The sequence below is a fragment of the Nycticebus coucang genome, chromosome 1 (assembly GCF_027406575.1).
Source record: "Nycticebus coucang isolate mNycCou1 chromosome 1, mNycCou1.pri, whole genome shotgun sequence".
In the NCBI taxonomy this organism is placed as follows: Eukaryota; Metazoa; Chordata; class Mammalia; order Primates; family Lorisidae; genus Nycticebus; species Nycticebus coucang.
Window position 1 is genome coordinate 26601070 of NC_069780.1, and position 25470 is coordinate 26626539.

The following is a 25470-nucleotide window of genomic DNA, read 5'->3' on the forward strand; positions in this document are numbered from 1 at the left end:
TGGCATTGTGTGAAATAAAATTTTTTAAACTGTATTTTGCTTCTATTCATTATGGTTTAATATTATAGTTAGGAAGATCATCTATCAGATTCTTGACCCTTTAATCAAATATTACAAGACTATGGTATTTCTAGTTCATACTAAAATAGACTTTTAACTCCATTTAAGAATAAATGAAAAGTAACTGCTGTAAAAGTTTAAATCATATTTGTGAAATAATTAGGAGAAGAAAACTTACAGTGAAATGAAGTCATTGTTTTTAGTATAGCTCATCTTAAGAAAAATATCTCTTAATCATGGCGATTTATGCCTTAAAGTATAATAAAAGATGCAAGTACAGCTAACTTAAAAAATAATGTAGATAATCAAAATTTATTAAATTTTCACTATAGTGAGTAGTAAGATTATCTTAGAAAAATTTAATAGAACTATATCAATAGTTTTATGTGCCTAGGATAATAAAATTAGCAAGATTAAAAATATAGAAAAATTAGGGCGGCGCCTGTAGCTCAAAGGAGTAGGGCATGGGCCCCATATACTGGAGGTGGTGGGTTCAAACCCAGCCCTGGCCAAAAAGTGCAAAAAAAAAAAAAATAAAAAATGTGTATATATATATATATATAAATATGTATGTATGTGTGTATATATATAAATTAGAAATGTATTAAATTCTACAAAAATAATTTCTTAGTTAAGTAGATTTATGAACTTAATTATGAAGTTAAGTTTTAGAATTCAACCACTTGGCATAGTGTTCACGCTGCATGACTTATGGGACAGGTTGATTAAATTCATTAAAGCCCTTAGATTTCATGAAATCTTACATTTCTTTTTTTCTAAAGTGAGGGAGGTAAGTGATGTGAGACGTCTAGTTATTATTGATTTGTGGAACAAAAGAGGTGTAGCCAATGGATAGACATGTGGATAACTAGTGAAAGGGCAGAGAATTAACAATGTCATTGCAACGTGAAAAACCATGTTGGGAGAAAAGTCCACGTGTATGAAAAAGTATGACTACATGTTAAAGTAATAAATTAATGAATTAAGATGGAAGTTAGGTATGCAAATGTTATGAAATTTCCTTTGGCATTTTCAGTAATTAGAACAGTTTTTACCTCTTAATTTTGTTTCTCTTCAAATTTTAGAAGTGGTTCCAGTTCTTCAAGTACTGTTTGCACATATGCACTCTGAACTGTTACATTTTTGCTCAGGTATCTCTTTTGGAAGTAGTCTATATATGTATATTCACTAAACATATTTAATATTTAGGTTCATTCCTATGACTGTGCTTCTGTGGAACTTAATCATGGAAGCAAATTTAAAGAAAATGTCCCCTTCACACTAGCCTTTTCTTCTCTTTAATTGTTAAGTTTTTCATTCTGTGACCAAGTAATAATTAGGAAGGTAGTAATGTTACATTACATTGAAAATACTTTTTCTAAGCTCTTGGTATTTTTTCTAGCTTATATTTTGATAGCAAGCATCTATAGCAAGTAGCAATTAAGAGAGGTATGCATTTTGTCTTTTTTAAAGTTTGCTAAGAAATAAGTTCCTCTTTCTTCTGGATTTATTATGTATATGTTTTTATCCACCCTCAGAGACTGATGGAGGGTTGCAAATGTATTAAGAACCAAAGAGAAGGTTTCAATATTAAATTTAATTTTAGACAGCTGACATATTAGACCATGAAATAATAGAGATTGAAACTATTTTCTCATTTGATCTTATCTTGGAGGCCAGCATAAACATCAGAAAAGAAGAAATAGCAGGATCTGTATTTGCTTATTACATACTTGTGTACGTAACTCTAGACCTGGAAATGGGATGCATTATTCCGTTCTCACTAATGACAAAATTCTGGAAATGTGTTGGAATAAATTTAATAATAAAGTCACAAGAGCTGCAGGAAAATAGAAAATTTCACTGATAGACTCAAAACAAGGTCTGAACAAAATGAAATTACATACATGTAATAGAAGGGAAGAATTCTTAGTAAAAACGCAATGATCCCAAAATTAAAATATAAGTTTAATGTAATTTCAATTACAAATCTGGGAGTGTTTTTATTCATTTGTTTATTCAGTTACTCATTCAATCATTCTTTTTCACTTGGGGAGTGATTAGATGAAATGATCTTAAAGATCTTATATGGAAAACAAAAAATTCAAGAGAGCAGCCAAAAAAAGCTGAAAAAGAGCAGAGTGTCAACTCTGGCCTTACCAGATACCAGAACATTTGACAGAGTCAATGTAATTATATCAATATGGTATTAGTATAAGAATAGACAAAGATCATTAGAAAGAAGAGAGACTTCAGATAGACACTTTTGTACATAACAGAGGTGACAGTTTAATTTAGTGGATGAAGGATAGAATATTCAAAACTGTCCTGACTCAGAAAAATAAAAGTAAACTCCAATCTTAGTCTGTATATATGACTGAATTCCAGTGAATGAAAGCCTTAACTAGAAACTCAAATATCGTATATTATATGATAATTAAGCCATTTTCTAGAGACACAGAGACTTATTTAATCATTGAGGCTGAGAATCCAGATGCTATAAAAGAAAATTAGGGGGAAAATACATAACAAGAACCTTCGATTCATGATAGGTTTTGAGGCTAAAGGGAAAAGATTACATAGGTGATAGACAAAAAGTTAATGTCTGTACTGTGTAATAAGAATAAGACAGACAAACCTATTTGAACCACTGGGTAAAGGATGCAAATAAACACCATAGGAAAGAAAGCAAATCCATGTGGCCACCAAACATGAAAAGATGCTGACATTTATAGTGGTCAAAGAAAAATTAAAACAACAGTTACATATGTCTCTTTCAGACTATCAAGAAAAAGAGAGTTTTAATGTTCATTGTTAGCCAGGATGTTGGGAAAAGAATACTCCCAACATGTAGCTTAAGGAAAAGTGAAATCTTTCTGTTTTTCTTAAAACTATTGGACAACATCAGTTAAAATTAAAAACGCTAAACTGAACAGTCTCATTCCTGGGAACCTGTTCCATAAAATTATATGCACATACAAAGATGTTTTTTGCTCTGTCATTACCAGTGACCAAAATAAAACACAATAAAAGAAAGTGAAAACCAATGCATTCAGAAATGGTTAACTACATTGCGCTATATCTATATCATGGAGGAAGCCACATTTATTTTAAAAAATGAGTTAGAGCTATACAGACTGACTTGGAATAATTGACAAGAGTTATTAAGAGAGAAAATCAAGATGCAGAAAAGTATGTAAATGTTTCCATTTTTAGTTAACAAAGCTGCTCAAATTTTCTGCATTTGTATATATGATTATGTGAGGAAAAATAACTGAAAGCTTGAAAAAATCTTAGTTCATTGATGTGAGTGGAGAGGTTGATGGAGATGAAGAGAAGGCGGCTGAGAAAATGACAAGGCAAAAAAGAAAAGGTTACTATCACATTTATACATTTTAATTATACTTTAGGTGTGTGTATAAAGGAATTAAATAACACTAAAAAAAGAAATTTGGAAATAGACCGTTGTCCTCTTTATTTACAACTGAATGTACAAGTTTTGTTCAGCATTTGATTCAGTTCATTCATTGAATACCTGTTGTGTGCAAACAAAATGAAAAGTATAGTATAAAATGACAGTTAATTATTATATCAATAGTCACAAACATTAGTTGATTGCCTACACTGTGTTAGGGCCTGTTCTAAGACTATTACTTTATTTAATCTTTACAACAACCTGATGAGGCAGGTATTATTGTCATCTGTAGAGTGTATGAGAAAGCAAAGAAAAAAATAAGGTTTCCTAAATTTGTACAGGTTAAAGGTGGTGCCAGGATTTAAATGCAAATGGACTGATTTTAGAGACTGAATTTTTAATCTCTAAAATATTCTATCTTTTCTGTCTTTGAGCCATTGGCTTATGGTGAAACCTGACTTGAATATAGGTAACATTCAACAGTGAAATCAGTGTCATAGTTGGGATACAAACAAAATATGGAAGCCTGAAAAAAGGAAGGAGTTTGACTTCAAGAATAGATTTCACATAAGAAATGGTATATTACTTGACTTTGCCACATAAATAATCTATCTGTATGTGGAGAATTCACAGAAAGCCATTTTTGATAGGAAGAAATTAATTTGCATGATTGTAAAAATGGACATGTGTCTGGGAAAAACTCAGTAATCTAGTGGGACTGACACACATAAGGTGTGAGAAAGTAAGGGGAGATGAGAGCATAATAGTTGAGGCTTTTGGTTTTCTTGGGGAATATGCTGGATGTTAGGCAATTGAAAGACTACTGAAAATGTTTGTAAGAGTAGTGATAGGCTCTGGGAAAGACATGTTTTTGAGGTTACTAGACTGGATGAGTAAAAGCAGCTTGGGAGGTGGGCTCAGGTTCCATAAAACTCAAAAACAATCTTTGTGTATTCATTCTAGTATCAAAAAGAGGCTGGCACAGTGGCTTACACCTGTAATCCTAGAACTCTTGGAGGCCGAGGTGGGAGGGTTGTTTGAGGCCCAGAGTTAGAGATCAGCCTGGGGAACACACCAAGATCCCCACCTCTGCAAAAAATTTAAAAATTAGCTGGATGTGGTGATGCATGCTGGTAGTCCTAAGGTTGAGCCAGGAGGATTGCTTGAGCCTAGAAGTTGGAAGTTGCAGTGAACTGTGTGCTCATACCATCATACTCTAGTCTGAGTGACAGAGTGAGGCCTTGTCTCAAATGTAAAAAAAAGAATTTGGAGGATGGGGAGGATAGAGAAGACCTAAATCTTTTGTTAGTTTTTAAGTTCCTCATCTAGCAGAAAATTCATTAAAAGACAGAAAAACAAATACAAAATACACCCCCCCACCAAACACACACACACATCTAGTATAGTTTAATAGAAAACACAGTAGACTAAATTTGTTAAAATGTTTTAGATTCCAGACTGGCTCAGGACCAACTCTGTAAACATATATTAAGCAACAACAAGAAAAAATACAGAACTGAATTATTATATAATAAAACCGAAAATATAATATTTTTAAAATACAGTACTTTTTACTTCACATGCTAACACAAACAATGATTTCTTCTTTGTAGTAAGAAGTAAGTACTTCTTGCTTTACATATTTAGAAAATATGAGTAACACTTGAATGGGAGTAAAAAGGTGTTTTTTTGTTTTTTTGTTTTTTTTTTTAAACACAGTTTCAAGCTGTTGCCCTGGGTAGAGTGCTGTGGTATCATAGCTCATAGCAACCTTGAATTAATTCCTGGGCTCAAGTGATCCTCTTGCCTCAGTTTTTCCATTGTTAGTAGAGATGGGGTCTCACTTTTGCTGAGGCTCCTCTTGAACTCGTGAGCTCAAGGTATCCACCTACCTCAGTCCTCGCAGAATCCCTGGATTACAGGCATGAGCCAGTTAGCAGTTTTTGTCATGTACTTGTCTCCAGTGGGTTTTATCCTTCACAGTGGCATAATGTCAAAGGTTAACAAACACATCTATCTATTAACATGTAGTAAAGTGATGGAATGAACATTTTCAAATATAATATTTTGGGCCCAATAACCTTGAAAAGAAAGCTACCACATCTGAATAATGCCATGTACTATGAGGAAGATAAACTTGAAAAATACCACTATAATAACATAAAAAAATTTCAAGACTTAATCAGTTTAACATGACACTATCTTGTGTTGAGAATGACCTTTTAGATTAATCTTTGCTCACAGTCAAGTATATTCTTTGATGATGCTGAATATCTTAAGTACTTTTATAGCCAGGTTATTTAAATATTACAAAAGCCTCACTTTCTGCATCAATTTTTCTGAGATTGATTTTTTTGTAAAGTAGGGAGCTGATAACTATAAACAATTAGGTCTTTTTAAAACTCTTTATTGCAATAAGCACTTACAGAGTAATAAATACAAGGTGTCCATGAAGTTCCTGTGCAATTTACAATGTAAAACAATTTTAAATTGCACATGAACTTTATGGACATCCTGTATTAAAAGTTGAATTTCTAGTTTATAGAAGAGAGATATTGGAGTAGTAAGAGCCTCTGGTGCCTAATGGTATACAGGACTACAAGAGAAAAGAAAATGCTTGGCAAGGTTGTTTGAAAGTTCTACTGGGAAAGTATAGTTGTTTACATGTCTTCAACAGGGACATTTTGGAAAGACTTGGAATGATAACTGGCTAACCAGGTTACCAGAGTTGGGAGTCAGATTTTATCCAATGTAACAAGGCCTAAAATGTGGTAATTCTCTATGTTGATTGGTAGGTAAAGACAGGACTTGATCTGTCTGGCTGGATAAAGCAAGGAAAGACACCATACCATCCTAATACTCTGGAGGACATGCATGTACTAGGAAGAGAAATGGGCTCTGGGCAGAACTGAGGTCACACTAACATTTAAAGGGACACGCAGAGGGTGGATGGTCTGTAGAAGAAGGCCAAAAACAGATATTAAAAGACTACTGTTTTGAAACGGAGATATTTCAAAAATGGAAAAAGAGTCACTTGGTACAGTTATCAAATAAGATGGTTAGGAAAAATCCATTGGCTTTGTCAAGATATTGTTTAAGACCTTTGCCAGACTAATTTTGATAAACTTGTAGGGGACTTTGTTAGAGTGTGGCTTTAGGAGTAATTAAGCAGTTAAAAAATTGGAGACTCATTAATTATGATTAATGACCAAAGCGAACTTTGCTTTTACCCTTTGAACATGTCACATTTTCTTTCATAAGGAAGGCTAGAATATGTTGTTATATCAGAAATAAATTTCTCTTTTAAGAAAAAATTGTATTTTGATTATTAATACTTCTTTATGCTGAAATCTCCCATGGAAATTATCTATTTCTTTCTTTACTTACTGCCTCGCTACCAGCCAGAGACTGAGACGTTTTCATTAGAACAATTTCAGTGTCTTATAAGTAAATATATAATATGGAAATTTGGATTTATACAAAAAACAATTTGAGTGGTAAGGATTTACTACCGAGATTTACTGTCATGGTTTGAAGGAGTCCAAAAATAATATCCTGTGTTTCTTACCCAAGTTCAGAACACTGGAAATACGAACAAATGAGTCGTCTACTAGAATTTAAAATACCTGCTTTAAAATTGATAAAGTCTACAGTGACATGTTTATTTGAAGTCACAGTAGGATTGCTAATACATCGCTGCTAAATTGGACGTATTTACTGATTTTTGTCACTGGCGCATCTGGGCAGCAAAGGTATGGAAGAACAGAAAGTTCTTAGCCCTCCTAAAAGAACAAGAACCCAAAAGGGTCTGAGGCCGGCAAGTCCAGTTCCTCCTCCTCAATTTATCAAATAAATTCTTCTTCTTTCAGAGAAGGGAAATGCTCATCGGTATTGTTTCAGATTTCACCTGACACCCAGACTTTAAAGAACTCCCACTTGTCAAGTTTCAGTGTGTCCATGAATAAATAGCTGTAGTTACCTGAAAGGCTATTAAAATACTCCTGTTTTCCAACTATGTATATATGTGAAGCTGTATTTTTTTCATTTGTTCAGCTAAAATAACACATCAAAAAGATTGAATATAGAAGCAGATATGAGAATCCAATTATCTTCTGTTGAGCTATATGTTATGGAGATTTGTAAAAATGTAAAACAAAGCCTCTTCTTGCTAATTGTTTTGTTTTGGTAATATACTTATTTTTATTAAAAATGCTAATTATGCTAGTCTATAACAGATTTATAACATTTAAATGGATTAATAATTTTTTAAGCCTCAGTCTTACGTTTTTAATACATTAAATATCCCTAGAAATAATGTAAATGAAAGCTCTTTGGGATTCTTGATAATTTTTATTTTTATTTTTGTTTGGGATTCATTGAGGTTACAAAGAATTAGGTTACACTGATTGCATTTCTTAGGTAAAGTCTCTCCCTATAATTTTTAATAGTGTAGAGTTTTGAGCATCTGTGGTCTACTCTACAGGATATAATTTAGGAGGAGAACATAGCTTTATATGCATTATAAAGCAGTACTTTGATGTCAAGTATTTTTCAAATGGCAGTGTTAAGGTAGGTTTTGTAGTCATCATACTTTATTTGAAATCATATTATTTTGAGACATTTGTAAACTTACATTTTTTATCTTTAAAATACAACAGGAGGTAAAAAATGAAATAAAATATTTGCAAAATGGTATAATGTTTTGTGGACATTTAGTTTTTCTTTACCATTAGTTTCCTGAACAAGCTCCTTAAGGTATAAGAATATTGAAAAAAGATATTCTTTGGTAATCTGTGGAATATTCCTGGTATCTTACATATAAAGAGTGAATATTTTATGCCCAAGTTAAATAGACAAAGTTTTATTTAAAATCTTTATAATAGCACAGTCTAATTCCGTTTTGGAATATATGCAAAGGTTAATTCACTATATTGGAAACCTTTCTCAGCTTAGTGGTAACTGCTTATTCTTTTATTATGTAACAGGATGGTCATAAGATGGAAGTTTCTGATTTTCCTTTTTTTTTTTTTTTTTAAGCAGATAATCTGAGTGATACCTTAAAGAAGCTGAAGATAACAGCTGTTGACAGGACTGAGGATAGTTTAGAAGGATGCTTGGATTGTCTACTTCAAGCTCTGGCTCAGAACAGTAAGTTTCATTACGTTTACTCAAATTACAAACAAAATCAAATCAGCAGTCATTCAGAAACTAGTATGTAGTTAAGCAAATAACTTGTGTTCACATGAGTTGAATTATTTTGAATCCTATCCTTGAATACTGAGGTTGTTTTACATGTTCCACCCTCCAACCCGCCCCCCTCCCCCAAGGGACTCAAAGCCAGTTTGATAGGCAAAAGAAAGGAAGAATTGGTTGGTGGTGATGATGTTAATACCAGTCCCAGAAAGAGGCCATTATTTCATTCCTCACAGGCAAGCATCATAGTTGTTTTTCTTAACACCTACATTTAAAACAACCTACTTTAAAAATAGACTGTTTATATGTGGGGAAAGTGGGGAAGAAAAGAGGAGGAACAGAGGGGAAGCTTAAAACACATAACATTTTTTTTTCCTGAGATCTTAGGGTCATATTTTTAAATAATTACATATTAAAATAATATGTAAATGTCAGTTATATTGGAAAAAAACATCAGCAGTCATCCAAAAATCTCCTGATATTGTACTAAGACTTTATCTTTGGCGGTGTGGTAAATAATACTAGAGATAGAAATCACACAATTCTTCATTAACGTGTCATTGCATTTGTTTTATTATATTCACTAATTTCTGTGTTATTGTGAATAGATAGGTGTAGAATGATTTTTGTTATGTTAATTCTGCTTAGTCGTACAATGGTTTATGCTATTGTTGTGTTTAATTATGCCATGTCTAATCCTGAGATTAATTACATGGCTGACAAAGAATTCAGGGAAAAGTATACGTTATTAAGGTTTTAATTTCAAGTACTGGATACGTGTTTATTTAAATTATTTTTTAGTTAACTATGATTAGAACGTCTAAAAAAACCATACTCTTCGTCAGAAAGCCATCTTTTAAAGCTAGCCTTCAAAATTCTTTTTCATTTTCTTTTGAAATTATAACTCTGTCAAACTGTTTAATCTTAGAAATAACAGAGAAGGGATTTGAAAAAAGTTTAGTAAGATCATCTAGTAAGGCTTCAGATATAATATAAAAAGTCAGGAAAGAAGATTAGTACAGTGCTATGCTATCCATTACAGAAAATATGTGTACATACGTGTGGCTGTGTACATTTAATAAAATTAAACACAATTTAAAATTAAGTTTCTTAATCTCACTTTTCAGTGGCCATATTTGGCAGGGGACTGGCTTCTTGGGGTTTGTAGATATGAAACACTCCAGTGATCACAGAAAGTACTTTTGGATAGCATTGGTCTAGAACTAGAAATAACCACATTATGCTAATGTTTGCATGTTGTGCCTATTTAGGGAGCTTTCCATAATAATGTAATTTGCCTAACTATGCAGAGTATCTCATTTATTTTTTGAAAAGTTTTTTTTAATAACCATTATTAGTTATCAGTGGCCCATTTTTTTCTCTGTTATAAAAAATATAGAACTTTCTGAATATACCATTTACTTTAGAAACTCAAGGACATGAAGGTGATGTCCTTGATCACATGTAGAAGGTTGCTCAGTTCTCTCCTGGAAATACTGGAAGAGAGAAAGATGAAATTGAAGGGAAATGAAGAAAAAAAGGAAGCAAAAGTTTGTAGCTTTTCAAAGTACAGATTCAAGAAATATTGAGAAGCACATGATTATTGGATTAAATTACAGGCCCATTGTGAACATCTTAACTGAACCTATATATTGAAAATGGTCTTGAAATTATACATCAAAAGATATTAAGGCCATAGAACTACAAGGTATTAACAAAAACAATAAGCTCACTCAATTTAACTTCCCAGGAAGGGAACAAAAGGAATGTCTTGTTAACAGTCTGAAACAAAATATGTGAATGTCCTCATGTCTAAAACTACTAAGACAAAAGAATTTGACATTGAGTTCATGCAGATATCTTTGACTTGGGACTTATTTCTGTCGTTGGAGCTCCTACTGTGTGTAGCACTGGGCAGAGGACTATATTTGTTATCTATTCTCTCCTGTAGTCCCACGAGGTACGTGTTATTATTTAGTGAATGAAGAAACAGACTTAGGTTATTTCCCTTGCTATCATGGGAACTCTTAAATGTCTTAACATAATAAGTAAATGAGATGAGGTATATATTAACCAGTGTGATGTAAATGCTCCTAATTCTATGTGAAATCAGCACATTGTACTCCATAAATGCATTAATGTATACATGATCTATGTGTTTATGATTTAGTAAAAAAATTAAATAAAAAAAAAGTTTGGATTTTGAACTGTTAGTTTATAAAATAAAAAATAAATTGAAGCCCTTTTTTCCTTAATTTATGTAGTTGAAACTGTTCCAAGAACCTAGTTTTAATATTATCTTAAATTTTTCTTTTTCTTTAAAACAGTTCCAAATTCTTGCTAGAGAGGGTAGGTTTATTTCATAGGAATTTATAATTTAAGTATAAAGTATATATACTTTGTATGTATGTGAATATATATGAGTATGTGTATATATATATACAGAATACGATATACTTTGTAAAATTAGCATATAGTTTTTAAATAGCAAACAGTAAAAATTTACCAGTAAGATGTTTATTTTTTATATTCTTGCCTGAATAAAGTGATTAATCCATTACTACTTCTATCCTCTTAAAGGTAAAGTTATAAATTAACTTGGATAAATCTGTACTTGCTTTTTTTACACAGAGAACTTAGAGTATCATGATTTTTCCTTAGTGTCAGGTGTTTTAACTAAAAATATCACTGTTTGCACCAGAATTGCACCTGATCAAGCAAAAAAGATTTCTCCATTCTGTACAAATATAATATGATAATGTGTGTAATAGAAATCTAAACTTAAAATTTTATTTCACGGTCTACTAACCTGTCACTGGAAAGGATATTTCTGAAAGAAAAGAAAGCTATTGAAATTTTTACACTATAAATTTAGTACATTAAATTGCGTGTGTATTACAAGTGATCATGATCTGAAATTAAAATTTTTACTTTGATGTGTAATGTTATAATGTTTTTTTTTTCCTTCAGCAGTAATAGTTCTTTCTGTAACATTAAATACAATATATATGTCTATCTTAAGAGACAGAATATTTGAATACTTAGTTTTATGGAAAACATTTTGTTCAAGCAAATATTTTGTGTAAATCTCCGAACTATATTGATGTAGAGGCATTTATTCACTTAGATAAATATATCAGATCTCAGTTTTTGAATGTTTTTAGTAAATATATGAAGGCTGCCAGCCAACAAATCAGCTTCTGTTTGTTCTAGTCTCTTTTGATTTAGATTATAGTTAGAAGATTCTCAGTGAATTCTTGTCACATTGTAGTTTGCTTACTCTAGTTCATGCTTAGTTGAAAACTTTAAATGATAGACCACCTATTTTCATCATTAAACATTAAGACAGGAATTGTCCTTAAGAGAATATGGCATATAAATCATCTCGCAAGAGAAGCCACTAATTTAAATTAAAGATCCAAAGACAAGAACAACTAATAATTCTGTTTATTCATAATAAGAATTCTATTCATTCTGTTCTATTCAGAGAACATGGGGACCATTTTCTGTTGCTGGGGGAACCATAAAATGATGCCAGCGTGATCACCAGTACAGCTTTTACACCGTCTTCCTGAAGAATTAGGCTGTCTCCTTCTGCCTTATTGTTACACTTTCCTTTGTACATAGCTTAGTTATTTACCTCTCAGCACTTCCTATTTCATATGAGAGTTACATAATTTTCTATGGAACAACTCTGAGACAGCACAGGTTTACTTGTCTTTAAGGAAAAAAGTGTTGTGTCTAGTTTTACATCCCTAATCTTACACTATAATACTTACCTTTTGAATTCTTAGTTTATTTACTTGCTTATATTCTTTCTTTGTTGTGTTGATTTTGGGCTCCCACATAGGCTATAATCCTAAACACAATTATAGGCATATGTTATTTTATTGCATTCCACAGAGAGCATGTTTTTTCTTTACAGATTGGAGGTTTTGGGTAACTCTGAGTTGAGCAAGTTTATCAGTGCCATTTTTCCAACAGCTTATATTCTTCACTTCATGACTCTGTCACATTTTGGTTATTCTTATGGTATTTCAAACTTTTTCATTATTATTATATCTGCCACGATGATCTCTGATCAGTCCTCTTTGATGTTATTATTGTAATTGCTTTGGGAATGGCCACAAACTATGCCGGTATCACAGTGAAGTTAATTGATGTTGTGTGTGTGTTGACTGCTGCATTGACTCTCCCCGCTACCCCAGCATCTTGCTTCCTCTCCTCAATCCTACCTATTCTTGAGATATAACAAATAATCCTATAGGGGCCTCTAAGTGTTTAAGTGAAAGGAGCAGTCACACCTCTCACTTTAAATCAAAAGCTAGAAATGATTGAGTTTAGGGAGGAAGGCATGTTAAAAGCAGAGATAGTCTGAAAACTAGGCCTCTGTGCCAGTTAGTTAGGTTATGAATGCAAAGGAAAAGTTTTCGAAGGAAATTTAAAGAAACCAAAACAGGCTGATTGCTGATATGGAGAAAGTTTCTGGTCTGAATGGAAGATTAAACCAGCTATAATATTTCCATAAGCCGAAGCCTGATCTAGAGCAGGGCCTAGATTTCTTCAATTCTCTGAAGACTGAGAGAGGTGAGGAATCTACAGAAGAAATTCAGAGGTTGATTCATGAGATTTTAAGGAAAGAAGCCAACTCCATACGTAAAAGTACAAGGTGAAGCAGCAAGTACTGATATAGTTAGTTGCAGCAAGTTACCTAGCAGATGTAGCTAAGATGGCTATGTATGTACACTAAACAACAAATTTTTAATGTGGATGAAACAGCCTAAATTGGAAGAGATGCCATTTAGGACTTTCATATCCAGAAAGAAGTCCATGCCTGCCTCAAAGCTTCAAAGGAAAGGCAGGCCTCTTGTTAGAGGCTAGTGCCACTAGTGACTTTTAAGTTGCATTCTGAAAATCCTAGGACCTTTAAGAATTAATGCTATGTCTACTTTGCCTAATCCTAGGACCTTTAAGAATTAATGTTATGTCTACTTTAAGAATTAATGCTATGTCTATTGAAATGAAACAAGAAAGCCTGGATGGCAGCACATTTATTTACAACATGATTTACTGAATATTTTAAGCCCATTATTGAGACCTACTGTTCAGAAAAAAACAGGATTCTTTTCAACATATTACCATTCATTGACAATGCACCTGGTCGCATAAGAGCTCTGATGGAGATGTGTAAGATTAGTGGGTTTATGGCTGTGGACACAACATCCATTCAGTAGCCTACAGATCAAGGAGTAATTTTGACCTTCAGGTCCTGTTATTTAAGAAATACATTTCATAAAGCTATATAGCTGCTATAGACAGTGATTCCTCTCAGGCAGGAGTCCTCAAACTTTTTAAACAGGGGGCCAGTTCACTGTCCCTCAGACTGGTGGAGGGCCGGACTATAGTTTAAAAAAAAAAAAAAACTATGAACAAATTCCTATGCACACTGCACATATCTTATTTTGAAGTAAAAAAACGGGAACGATTACAATCACACCACCACATGTGACCTGCGGGCCGTAGTTTGAGGACCCCTGGAATGGATCTGGGCAAAGTAAATTGAAAACCTTTTGGAAAAGGATCTACTATTATAGAGATGTCATTAAGACCATTTGTGGGAAGAGGTCACAATATCAATATAAACAGGAGTTTGGAATAAATTCCAATCCTGTGGATGATTTTGAAAGTTAAGACTAGTGAAAGAAGTTACTGTAGATGTGATTACAAGAGAGAAATAGCAAGAGAAGTAGAAATAGAAATGGAGATTAAAGATGTGACTGAATTGCTGCAAACTCATTATCAAACTTGAATGGTTGAGGAGTTGCTTCTTACGGATAAAAGTGGTTTCTTGAAATAGAATCTACTCCTGGTGAAGATGCTGTAAACATTATTGAAATGACAACAAAGGATTTAGAATATTGTATGAACTTAGCTGATAAACCAAAGGCAGAGTTTTTGAGGATTAGCTCCAATTTTGAAAGAAGTTCTCCTTTGGGTAAAATGCTATCAAACAGCACTGTATGCTACAAATAAATCATTTATGAAAGGAAGAGTCAAGTGATATGGCAGACTTCCTTGTATTTTAAGAATTTTCCATAGCTACCCTAGCCTTCAATCACCTGTTGATCAGACAGCAGCCATCAGTGTGGAGGCAAGACCCTCTACCAGCCAAAAGGTTATGACTTGGCTCAGGTGCTCGTTAGCATTTCTTAGCAATAAAGTATTTTTCAATTAGGGTATGTACGTTTTTTTAGACAAGATGCTATTTTACACTTAACAGACTACACCATAATATAAACATAATGTTAATATGCCCTGGGAAAGCAAAAAATTTGTATGACTCACTTTATTGTGATACTCGCTTTATTGCAATGGTCTGGAACCAACCCTGCCATTTACCTCTGAGTTGCGCCTTCAGGCGCAATGTAGATTACTCCATGAATCTTTCCTAGCAGTAAGAACTTCTTTTGTCATTCTCTTTCAATCTGCTTCATACCTTTAATATTTCTAAGCAGACTTATTGTCACGTACCAAAGTTATTTCCTAAGTAAGGGACTTCTTAGTAAATTTCTTATCATTGGTTTTTTTTTCAAAGTATGCTAAATCTGCAGTCACTGAATATGGAATATTTCTGCTATTCTAGTGGAAATGAAAAATTATTATTTTATCTTTTTACACCAAGTTATCAAATATACCCCAGAAGTGATATGCTTCCTTTGGAAGCTGGATTCATGATTTTTTTTTTATCTCCTTTACAATTTTTGTATTATATTCCTGTTTTAGTTATTGTGCTCATTGTCATGAAGGCTTAGGACTGATTCTATTCATAAAATACCAAAGATCTAGTTTTACCAAATAAAGATAACATTTGAATAATCCAGGAACTCATCTAAACTAAAGATGTCAACTAAAAAGACATTGGCAATTCCTGATGAGTTGAGACTCTTGATTGCTATAAAATAGTAACGGTCACGCATTTTTTTTATACATTCTATAAAAATTCATACAGATCAACAAAGAGATCAGATAAAACCAACTAACCTCAATCTATGCCTTCAGCATAACTAGGAAACAGATTTTAAATTATTAAAGAGAGAAATATATATCCAAATCTAACTTAGTCTGCTTCAGAGACCACTGCAGGGAGAGTTTAGTCAGTTCATATAGGAGAGGCTGGGGGATGAGAAGCCTGGAGCCCAAGGATGATACAGTATGCAATTAAAATTGCCTTTCAGAAGAAAAATTCCTAAGCTAGTGGGAAAATACTAAGATCTGGTCTTAGTTTAGATGAGAGATTAGCACTGTTGACTACTTAAAAGTGCATGGGACCCTATGTGACAATCTAGGAGATGAAACAGTTGTTTTTTCTTGTATAGTTGGTAATGAAAAGAAGGAAGCAAGAGCGGGGAAAATTAAATGTTCTGAAGAAATAAAACCCCCACAAAATTAGAAGACATGTTCATCATCCCCTTTTGAACTAAAAGACCTAAGTATTCATCCCAAATCATTGCCCTTACTGTACACAACTTTTATTATTAGTTAAGGGAAGTAAAAATTTACACTGAGTAGGAAATTTCAGATAAGATACATACAAAGGTACTACTACAAGGAAGAAAACAGGCAATAAAAATCAAAACATTGTAGCTATTAAAATTTTTTTCTTGTAAACCATCTATGGTGCAATTATGAGTAATAGAAGACCATGACCCGTATTAAATATCCTTAAACAAGTCTTTGTAGGTAAGAGAAGAAAAAACTCTCAAGGCAGAAATTCAGAAATTGGATTGGAAATAAACACTATAAATAGCAGAAAGATATGAAATGAAGAGTTGACCAGAAAAAAAATGAAAAAAATAACAGTCATTTTAGAAATTAAAAGATGCACAAGCAATGTACACAGCCCTACTATGAAACTAATTTGGGACTCTCACATGAAAGCTATAACTCAGCTACAACTTAACAATAGGGGGAAGTGGGAAAGGGGGGGGTGGGTAGAGGGAGGGGGATCGGTGGGATCACACCTGTGGTGCATATTACAGGGGTATTTGCGAAACTTGGTAAATGTAGAATGTAAATGTTTTGGCACAGTAACTGAGATAACGCCGGAAAGGCTATGTTAACCACTGTGATAAAAACGTGTCAAATGGTTTATGAAGCGAGTGTATGATGCCCCATGATCATATCAATGTATACAGTTATGATTTAATAAAAATAAATAAATAAATAAAAGATGCACAAGGAAGAAGGGATGAAGAAAAATAAAGCTGCAGAAGAAAGATGTTTGCTATGGAAGGTAGTAAAAAAAATCATACATACAATTGGAATCCTTGAGAAGAAAACTAAAACAATGAGACAAGGTAATATTCAAAACTATAAACTTACCAAAAATAAAGGAAGACCAGAATCCATATATTGAAAGGATCCACCTGTATGTGTGAAGATTGACCTACAATGGTCATCTGAAAAATACAGTGTATTAAAACTTGTAGATGTTGAAGATAAAACTAAATACAAAGTAATAATTCCCTAAGGCCTCCATGCAAAAAATGTCAAGTTATTTAAAAAGTAAAGAAAACCAGATTGGCACCAGATTCTTCAAAAGTAGTATAGAATTGAAAAGTGGAGCAGTGGTTTTTTTTTTGTTTTGTTTTGTTTTTTTTGTAGAGACAGAGTCTTACTTTATGGCCCTTGGTAGAGTGCCATGGCATCACACAGCTCACAGCAACCTCCAACTCCTGGGCTTAAGCGATTCTCTTGCCTCAGCCTCCTGAGTAGCTGGGACTACAGGCGCCTGCCACAACACCCAGCTATTTTTTGGTTGCAGTTCAGCCGGGGCTGGGTTTGAACCCGCCACCTTTGGTATATGGGGCCGGCGCCTTACCAACTGAGCCACAGGCACCGCCTGGAGCAGTGGTTTTAAGTAACTTAAGGAATACATGTAATAAGTTTTATATTGAACCAAGCTAATCAGTAAGTATCACATCCATAGAAAAACACTGTTACGTAGAAGAGCCCACGAAATACTGTACTCATTAGCTTTCCAGAGTAATCTTCTAAAACTGTGTTGTCCAGGACAATAGCCACTCCCCAACATGGCTATTGGGCATTTGAAATAAGGCTAGTCTGAACTGAGGTGTGCTGTAAATACTACCAGATTTCAAAGACTTAGTACAAATAAAAAGAAAAATAGCTCATTAATAGTTTCAAAAATATTGTCTTCAGCCATACCACCTTGAACATGCCCATTCTCATCTAATAGTTTTTAAAAATATTGGTTATAGTCCCACCAGCAGTGTAAAAGTGTTCCCTTCTCTCCACATCCACGCCAGCATCTGCAGTTTTGAGATTTTGTGATGTGGGCCATTCTCACTGGGGTTAGATGGTATCTCAGGGTGGTTTTGATTTGCATTTCTCTAATATATAGGGACAATGAGCATTTTTTTATATGTTAGCCATTCGTCTGTCTTCTTTAGAGAAGGTTCTATTCATGTCTCTTGCCCACTGATGTATGGGATTGTTGGCTTTTTTCATGTGGATTAATTTGCGTTCTCTATAGATCTTAGTTATCAAGCTTTTGTCTGATTCAAAGTATGCAAATATCCTTTCCCTTTGTGTATGTTGTCTCTTTGCTTTGGTTGTTGTCTCCTTAGCTGTACAGAAGCTTTTCAGTTTAATGAGGTCCCATTTGTTTATTTTTGTTGTTGCAATTGTCATGGCAGTCTTCTTCATGAAGTCTTTCCCCAGGCCAATCTCTTCCAGTGTTTTTCCTATACTTTCTTTGAGTATTTTTATTGTTTCACGCCTTAAATTTAAGTAGTTTATCCATCTTGAATCAATTTTTGTGAGTGGGGAAAGATGTGGGTCCAGTTTCAATCTTTTACATGTGGATATCCAGTTCTCCCAACACCATTTATTGAATAGGGAGTCTTTTCCCCCAAGGTATGTTCTGGTTTGGTTTATCAAAGATTAGGTGGTTGTAAGATGTTAGTTTCATTTCTTGGTTTTCTATTCAATTCCAAGTGTCTATGTCTCTATTTTTGTGCCAGTACCATGCTGTCTTGACCACTATGGCTTTGTAGTACAGACTAAAATCTGGTATGCTGATGCCCCCCAAACTAGTACAACCTTTCTGGAAGGCAGTATAGAGAAACCTCAAAGCACTCAAGCTAGACCTCCCATTTGATCCTGCAATGCCATTACTGGGCATCTACCCAAAAGGGAAAAAATCCTTTTATCATAAGGACACTTGTACTAGACTGTTTATTGCAGCTCAATTTACGATCGCCAAAATGTGGAAACAGCCTAAATGCCCACCAACCCAAGAATAGATTAACAAGCTGTGGTATATGTATACCATGGAATACTATTCAGTTATTAAAAAAAATGGAGACTTTACATTCTTGGTATTAACCTGGATGGAAGTGGAAGACATTATTCTTAGTAAAGCATCACAAGAATGGAGAAGCATGAATCCTATGTACTCAATTTTGATATAAGGACAATTAAGGTCATGGGGGGGAGGAAAAGCAGAGAGAGGGAAGGTGGGAGAGGGTTGGGGCCTTGGTGTGTGCCATACTTTATGGGGGCAAGACATGATTGCAAGAGGGACTTTACCTAACAAATGCAATCAGTGTAACCTGGCTTATTGTACCCTCAATGAATCCCCAACAATAAAAAAAAAAAAAAAAAAAAAAGTATTTTTTTTCCAGTGACACAAACTTATTTCACTAGAAAATTAAATTTTTTATTATAAAAAAAGTATTGGTTATGAATTGGATATCATTTTTTATATTTTAGGAAATATTTACAAATGCTTTATTTATGGGAGACAGAGCCCCCTTGGTACTCTGTCTCGGTAGAGTTCTGTGGTGTCACAGCTCACAGCACTCTTTAACTCTTGGGCTTAAGCGATTCTTTTGCCTCAGCCTCCTAAGTAGCTGGGACTACAGGCGCCCGCCCCAACACCTGGATATTTGTTGTTATTGTTGTTGTTGTTGCAGTTTGGCTGGGGCCGGGGCTTGAACCCACCACCCTCAGCATATGGGGCCAGCATGCTACTCCCTGAGTCACAGGCACCGCCCTCCTGGCTATTTTTTGATGTAGTTGTCACTGTTGTTCAGCAGGCCCAGGCTGGGCTTGAACCTCTCAGCTCCAGTGCATGTGGCCAGCACTATAACCACTGAGCTACGAGCGCCAGGCCACAACTGCTTTATTTCTAGTGAAGCTTTAGGCTAGCATTTCTTGGATTGTGGGTAATGGCAAAGTGAGTTTAAGAATTGGGCCAGCAAGTATAATATGATGGAAGATGCAGTTTAGAAGCAAAATAATGTTAACAAATAAGTTAAATATAGTTGGGTTATTCAGTGTAGGAAGAGGACATTTTTAAAGGAAACTTGAATTCATTGTTCTAGGATTAGATTCTAAGAAGAAGGCAGCTTACATGGTACAAGATATGTTCTGTGTGCCTTATCTAAAGCAGAAAAGAGAAGAAAATGTATATCCAATTTATTTATATCCAAGAATTTGTGGAAAAGGCAACATAGGCTGGAATCTGATTGGGATTATGAGAAAGACTATCCTGAAATTCCTTACAAGTCATGAGATTAATAACAGAAACAAGACATGTTGATACTTGGTGCTATTTGCCCTCTGATATGCTCTGAATCATTATATTTCATAAAAGGCAATAAAAAAGGCTATCATTGTGAGCATCCCACAGAAGGATATAAGCTTCCATAGGTATTTGTAGTTAGTGATTGAAACCTTGGCAGAGGATCTGGATTTACTAACATTAGCTAGTGAATGTTACCATTTTTGCTTCTAAAGTTCGCTAAATTTGAAAAACTTTTTATGTCCCTAACAGACAGTAAATGTGTAAGAGAGAAATATGATTTGAAATGATGCTGTATGCCAAATACATACTGAAGATTTGCCATCCTTGTTATTTTTACTACCAGCACTGACTTACTGTCATAAGGACTTCACTTTAAGTTACTCTCGAGGAAGAAGAGAAGGATTTGTGCTGCTGTTTTTTCTAACATTGTTTTTTTATCAGAGTTACATGTAAACTGCATTTGTAGCCAGGTATGGTTAGTCTGTGGCTATATACTTTACTGAAGTTAACTGGCTTCTTTAAGCATATGGGCACTAACCTAATGTGTCATTCCATTTGTGCTGCTAAATAGAATACCACAGAGTGAGTAATTTACAAATGACATAAATTTCTTTTTTCTGTATTTCTTTGTCTGTTTCTTTCTTTCCCTCTCTCCCTCCCTTCTTTCTTTTCTTTTATTTATATATATTTTTTGACAGCTTCTCTTTCTATTGCCCAGGTTAGAGTACTGTGGTGTCAACCTATCTTATAGCAACCTCAGACTCCTGGACTCAAGCAATCCTCCTGTGCTCAAGCAGTCCTCCTGCCTCAGCCTCCCAAGTAGCTGGGACCACAGGCTCCTGCCACAACACCTGCCTAGTTTTTTTGTTTTTAGGAGAGATAGATCTGGTTCTTGCTCAGGTTGGCTGAAACTCCTGAGCTCAAGGGATCTTCCCATCTTGGCCTCCAAGAGTGGTAGGATTACAGGCATGAGCCACTATGCCTGGCCAAATAAAAGAAATTTATTTTCTTGTTCTGGAGGCTGGGAAGTCCAAGATCAAGGCACCCATAGGTTTGGAGTCTGGTGAGGTGCCTTATCTCTTTGATGGCACCTTGTTTCTACATTAACTGCATCTTCACATGATGGAAGATGGAAGGGAGAATGAGACAGCTCTGTGAAGCCTCTATTATTATAGCATTAAATCCATTATAAAAAGCTATGCCCTCATGACGTAATTACTTCCCAGAAGGCCCCACTGCTTAATATTGTCAGAGCGGGGATTAAGTCACAATATTCAAATTACAGTACTCATGTGTGTCCTGAATATGTCAAAGAATATGAAGCATGTAAATTGGCCTTTTAATTGGTATAATGAATTGGAAATGAACTAATAGTACCTGAATAAGAATTATATATTCTCTACATAAAACTGTAGTAATAAGTAGATTGATTAAACTGTTTGTAGTATCTTCGCTCTGATTTTAGACTTTTGAAGCTGAATTTAAAGGTAAGGGCAATTCTGTGAAATAATAAAATTCAGTAAATCATTACTTTTTCCTTCTTTGTAAGATATATGGATTTTTGTTATTATTATAATTGTTTCTTCAGAATTTTATTTTGTTATAAGATGTATGTGAGGATCTGATTTTACTATTTTTTTCTAGGCAGTTTTTCTACAACTGTTGTCTATTATTGGTTAATTATTCCTTTTTTGTCACATAATAACCATTTAGTTTAATAGCATCATTGTCTGGGTTTTATTCTGTTCCATTAATCTGTTCGTCCAGTATTGTGCTATTACCATGCATTTCAATTATGGTAGCTTTATGGAGGAAGTTTTCTGTTACAAATCTATTTCATAATTATCTGTGGATTTTAATTCACCAGTAACTATAGTTTATCCATGATGTTAAGACTGGAAGAGATGTCACATCATGGGAGTTTGTTTATTTACTATAATTTTCTTTTTTTTATCAATATATGTGAATATGAATGACCCAACTACTAAATTGTTGGCATAGGAAAAATAATGAAAATATGAAAGATAAAATAGAAGGTAAAAGATTAGCTCTTTGACTGAAGTAGTCAAGGGAAGAATAGCCAAGAAATGGAAAAGATCCTAAACTATGAAAAAATTTGTAGAAACACATTAAAGAAAGAGTGATTTAAGTTGAAATGTATGTTAAGTCGAAAATATATCTTATTAACTAAATATAAGATACTATATTGTTTTCTACTTGCTCAAGAAGATCTTGATGAAAAATGCTAAGGTCAAAACTCTTAGATGCCTTAATTATGTGTGTTTCATTTTACTTTCATAAATCATTAATAATTGAAGACATGAATATTACATGTTTTTAGTAAGGGTTTAGGTATAATTTTCTAGGGTAATATTTATATGATGGACTACATAATACAGATAATTTTAATTTAAATTCATTTTTTAAAGTACTATAGTATTCATTGGCCTATGTCAGATGCATTCACTTAGAAATTGGGCTGTTTTACCACCACGTAAAAAACAATGTAGTATGTAATTGCCTTGAGATTTAAGAAAGCTAACATATTTGCCTGGGTGAAAGCCTGGGTTTTTTCTGACTCTAGTTATACAGGACTGCTGGGACAGCAGTAGAGAATACTGTATGAAATGTCATGATCTTCCACATCAATTTTTCATGTTTATAGTAAAAAGAAGTCCACTTAGATTTGGAACATATTGTACAGTCATGTTGTGCTTTGATGTCATGCACCTCCCCATCTTCAGGTCTCATTCATTCATTTATTCAATACTTAGTACAGTAGAACCTCGACAGTCAACCACCTCCCTAAGCTGACCTAATTGTTATAGACTATATGCACTACATGAATGTATCAGTACAGTATACCTAGTTCCGTAGGATGACCACCTCTGTATATGTACCAGTTCATTACAGTCTCTTGGGCAGTCAACTTAGAGAGGTTCTACTGTGTTTATTTAGTATGTGCCAAATTTGTGCTTTCTCATAATAATGACAGAAGCTTATTTGCAGTGAAGACTGACGTATAACTAAAATTATAATTTATCATAAAAGTGCTATAATACAGATATATTCAATGTCTACACTTGATCTTAGCTGAGAAGTGGTAAGATAATGTTCATTTTCGAATGGGAGTATGTATATTTACTGATGTTAAAGTAAAAATAGCCGTGTCAAATCAAAAGGAATAATCATAAAATTAACGAAAGGCAATAGGAAATGGCCTGATTCCATAGTTAATTCAATTTATTGGTCTTGATTGAATTAATTTATTAAGTAATTATTTTAGAAGATGCCAGGAGTGATTATATAAAACAGAATGATCTAACTTAGACTGTTTTATATTCTAAATTACTCTGATTAAATGTGTGTTGATCTTTTGGGCTCATGAACCACTCTTTGAATAACAAAGTCCCAGATCTTTGCTATCCAATCCAGTACCAGTACTAAATAACATGTGGTTCTGGAGCTCTTGAAAGGCAGCTCGTTGAAACTAAGCTGGGCTATAATTACAAAAATGCTAAATAATAAATACTAAAAAAAAGTAAGATGATTTACTTTTTATATTACATGTTAAAATTGTTTATAAATGAAATATCTATAAAACTTGATTTAATCTATTTCTTTTTACCTTTTTTAATATTGCTGCTAGAACATTTCAAGTTATGTATGTGGTTTACATTTTATTTCCATTAGACAGCAGTAGCCCAGCAAAATTCTTCTCAAAACATTAGCCTACATAAAATTATTTGGAGACCTTGTTAAAGCTCTGGGCTTTGTCCCCAGAAATTCTGATTCAGTAATTTTAGAGAGGGGCCCAAGAGCTTCCAGAGAATGCCAGCGTGCTAATCTACAGATCATACTTTATTTCACAAGGTTCTAATATAGAAAATACGTTCAATGGGTTGAAAAGAATGCCGCCTAGGATGAATCAATGGCAATGGTATCATACTCTGTTTTCTCTGTATCTAGATCTAATCTATAAGATACTGTCATATTGTCTAGATGAAGATAAATGTAAGCATTTTGCCCGTCCTTCAAAGAAAAAATTGAGGATTTTGTCAAAGACCATAACTAGTTTTTTAAATGAATATGTATTGTTGTTATTTCTTATAAGTAAGAAAGTGAAGAGAACAATAAAAGCAACTTTCAAATGGGAAAGTAAGAGCCTGTCATTTCTAAATAAAGGAGAGGAAGAAAATTGTAGGAAAAACTTACATACCTAGAAAGGCCCAATTGTGTACACTACAGAAAGAGACACCTTCTATTTATTTTTTTTCCTAGGTATTTTCTTTTTATTTCTATATTCTTAAAAACAGTTACATATGGGAGGATGAAATTGGGGAGTAAGATTAGGCAGCGGCAAGTCAGAGTGACAGGAGAGAAATAGGATGATAAATAATAATAGCAGTGAGTAGATGATTTTGCTAAGGTTTGGGAACAAAACTTGTAGTATCTTCTACTCTGATACTTATAGACCTATTTAGCTCACTATATTCAGGGTCAGTCAGAATATTTTTTTTTTTTTTTTTGTAGAGACAGAGTTTCACTTTATTGCCCTCGGTAGAGTGCCGTGGCGTCACACAGCTCACAGCAACCTCCAACTCCTGGGCCTAGGCGATTCTCCTGCCTCAGCCTCCCGAGTAGCTAGGACTACAGGCGCCTGCTGCAACACCCGGCTATTTTTTTGTTGCAGTTTGGCCGGGGCCGGGCTTGAACCCGCCACCCTCGGTATATGGGGCCAGCACCCTGCTCACTGAGCCACAGGCGCTGCCCCAGTCAGAATATTTTAATCATAGTATCTCTAATTCTGTACTTCATACACACCTTATTAACATAAAATCCAGCTAGTAATCCTTTCTGTCTCATCCTTAGAAAATAGTTACTTAGCTTTTATGAAGAGCTCCCTTCTTTATGAGGGAATCTATTTCATTTTTTAATAGCCCTAAGACTATAAAACACTTTTTAGTATTGTTTCCTAATCTTATACACATTGGTCCTGTTTCTAGCTCCTGGATAAACATAGAATTTGCTTTCTCTCAAGCAGACCTATATTTTAAGATAACTATTATCGTGTCAGTGGGCTTTTGTGTGCTGGCAAAGAGATAGCAGAGTGTTGGTATAAAATGATATAGCAAAGGTTGATGATGTTTTCCCTAATATTTGTTGTGGTATGTTTGTGTTCTTACTT

The 25470-nt window shown here is 34.0% G+C and overlaps 1 protein-coding gene across 5 annotated transcripts in view; it reads left to right on the forward strand.

Annotated features, from left to right (window-relative positions):
* Positions 1-25470, forward strand: part of RAP1GDS1 (Rap1 GTPase-GDP dissociation stimulator 1) — a 149203-nt gene that overhangs the window by 18204 nt on the left and 105529 nt on the right. For 3 of the 5 annotated variants that reach the window (XM_053553380.1, XM_053553605.1, XM_053553460.1), the window contains exon 2: positions 8513-8623. In XM_053553380.1, the coding sequence (XP_053409355.1) occupies positions 8513-8623 (111 nt within the window). The remainder of the gene's footprint in view (positions 1-8512; positions 8624-25470) is intronic. The other 2 variants (XM_053553540.1, XM_053553686.1) reach the window with 1 other exon arrangement.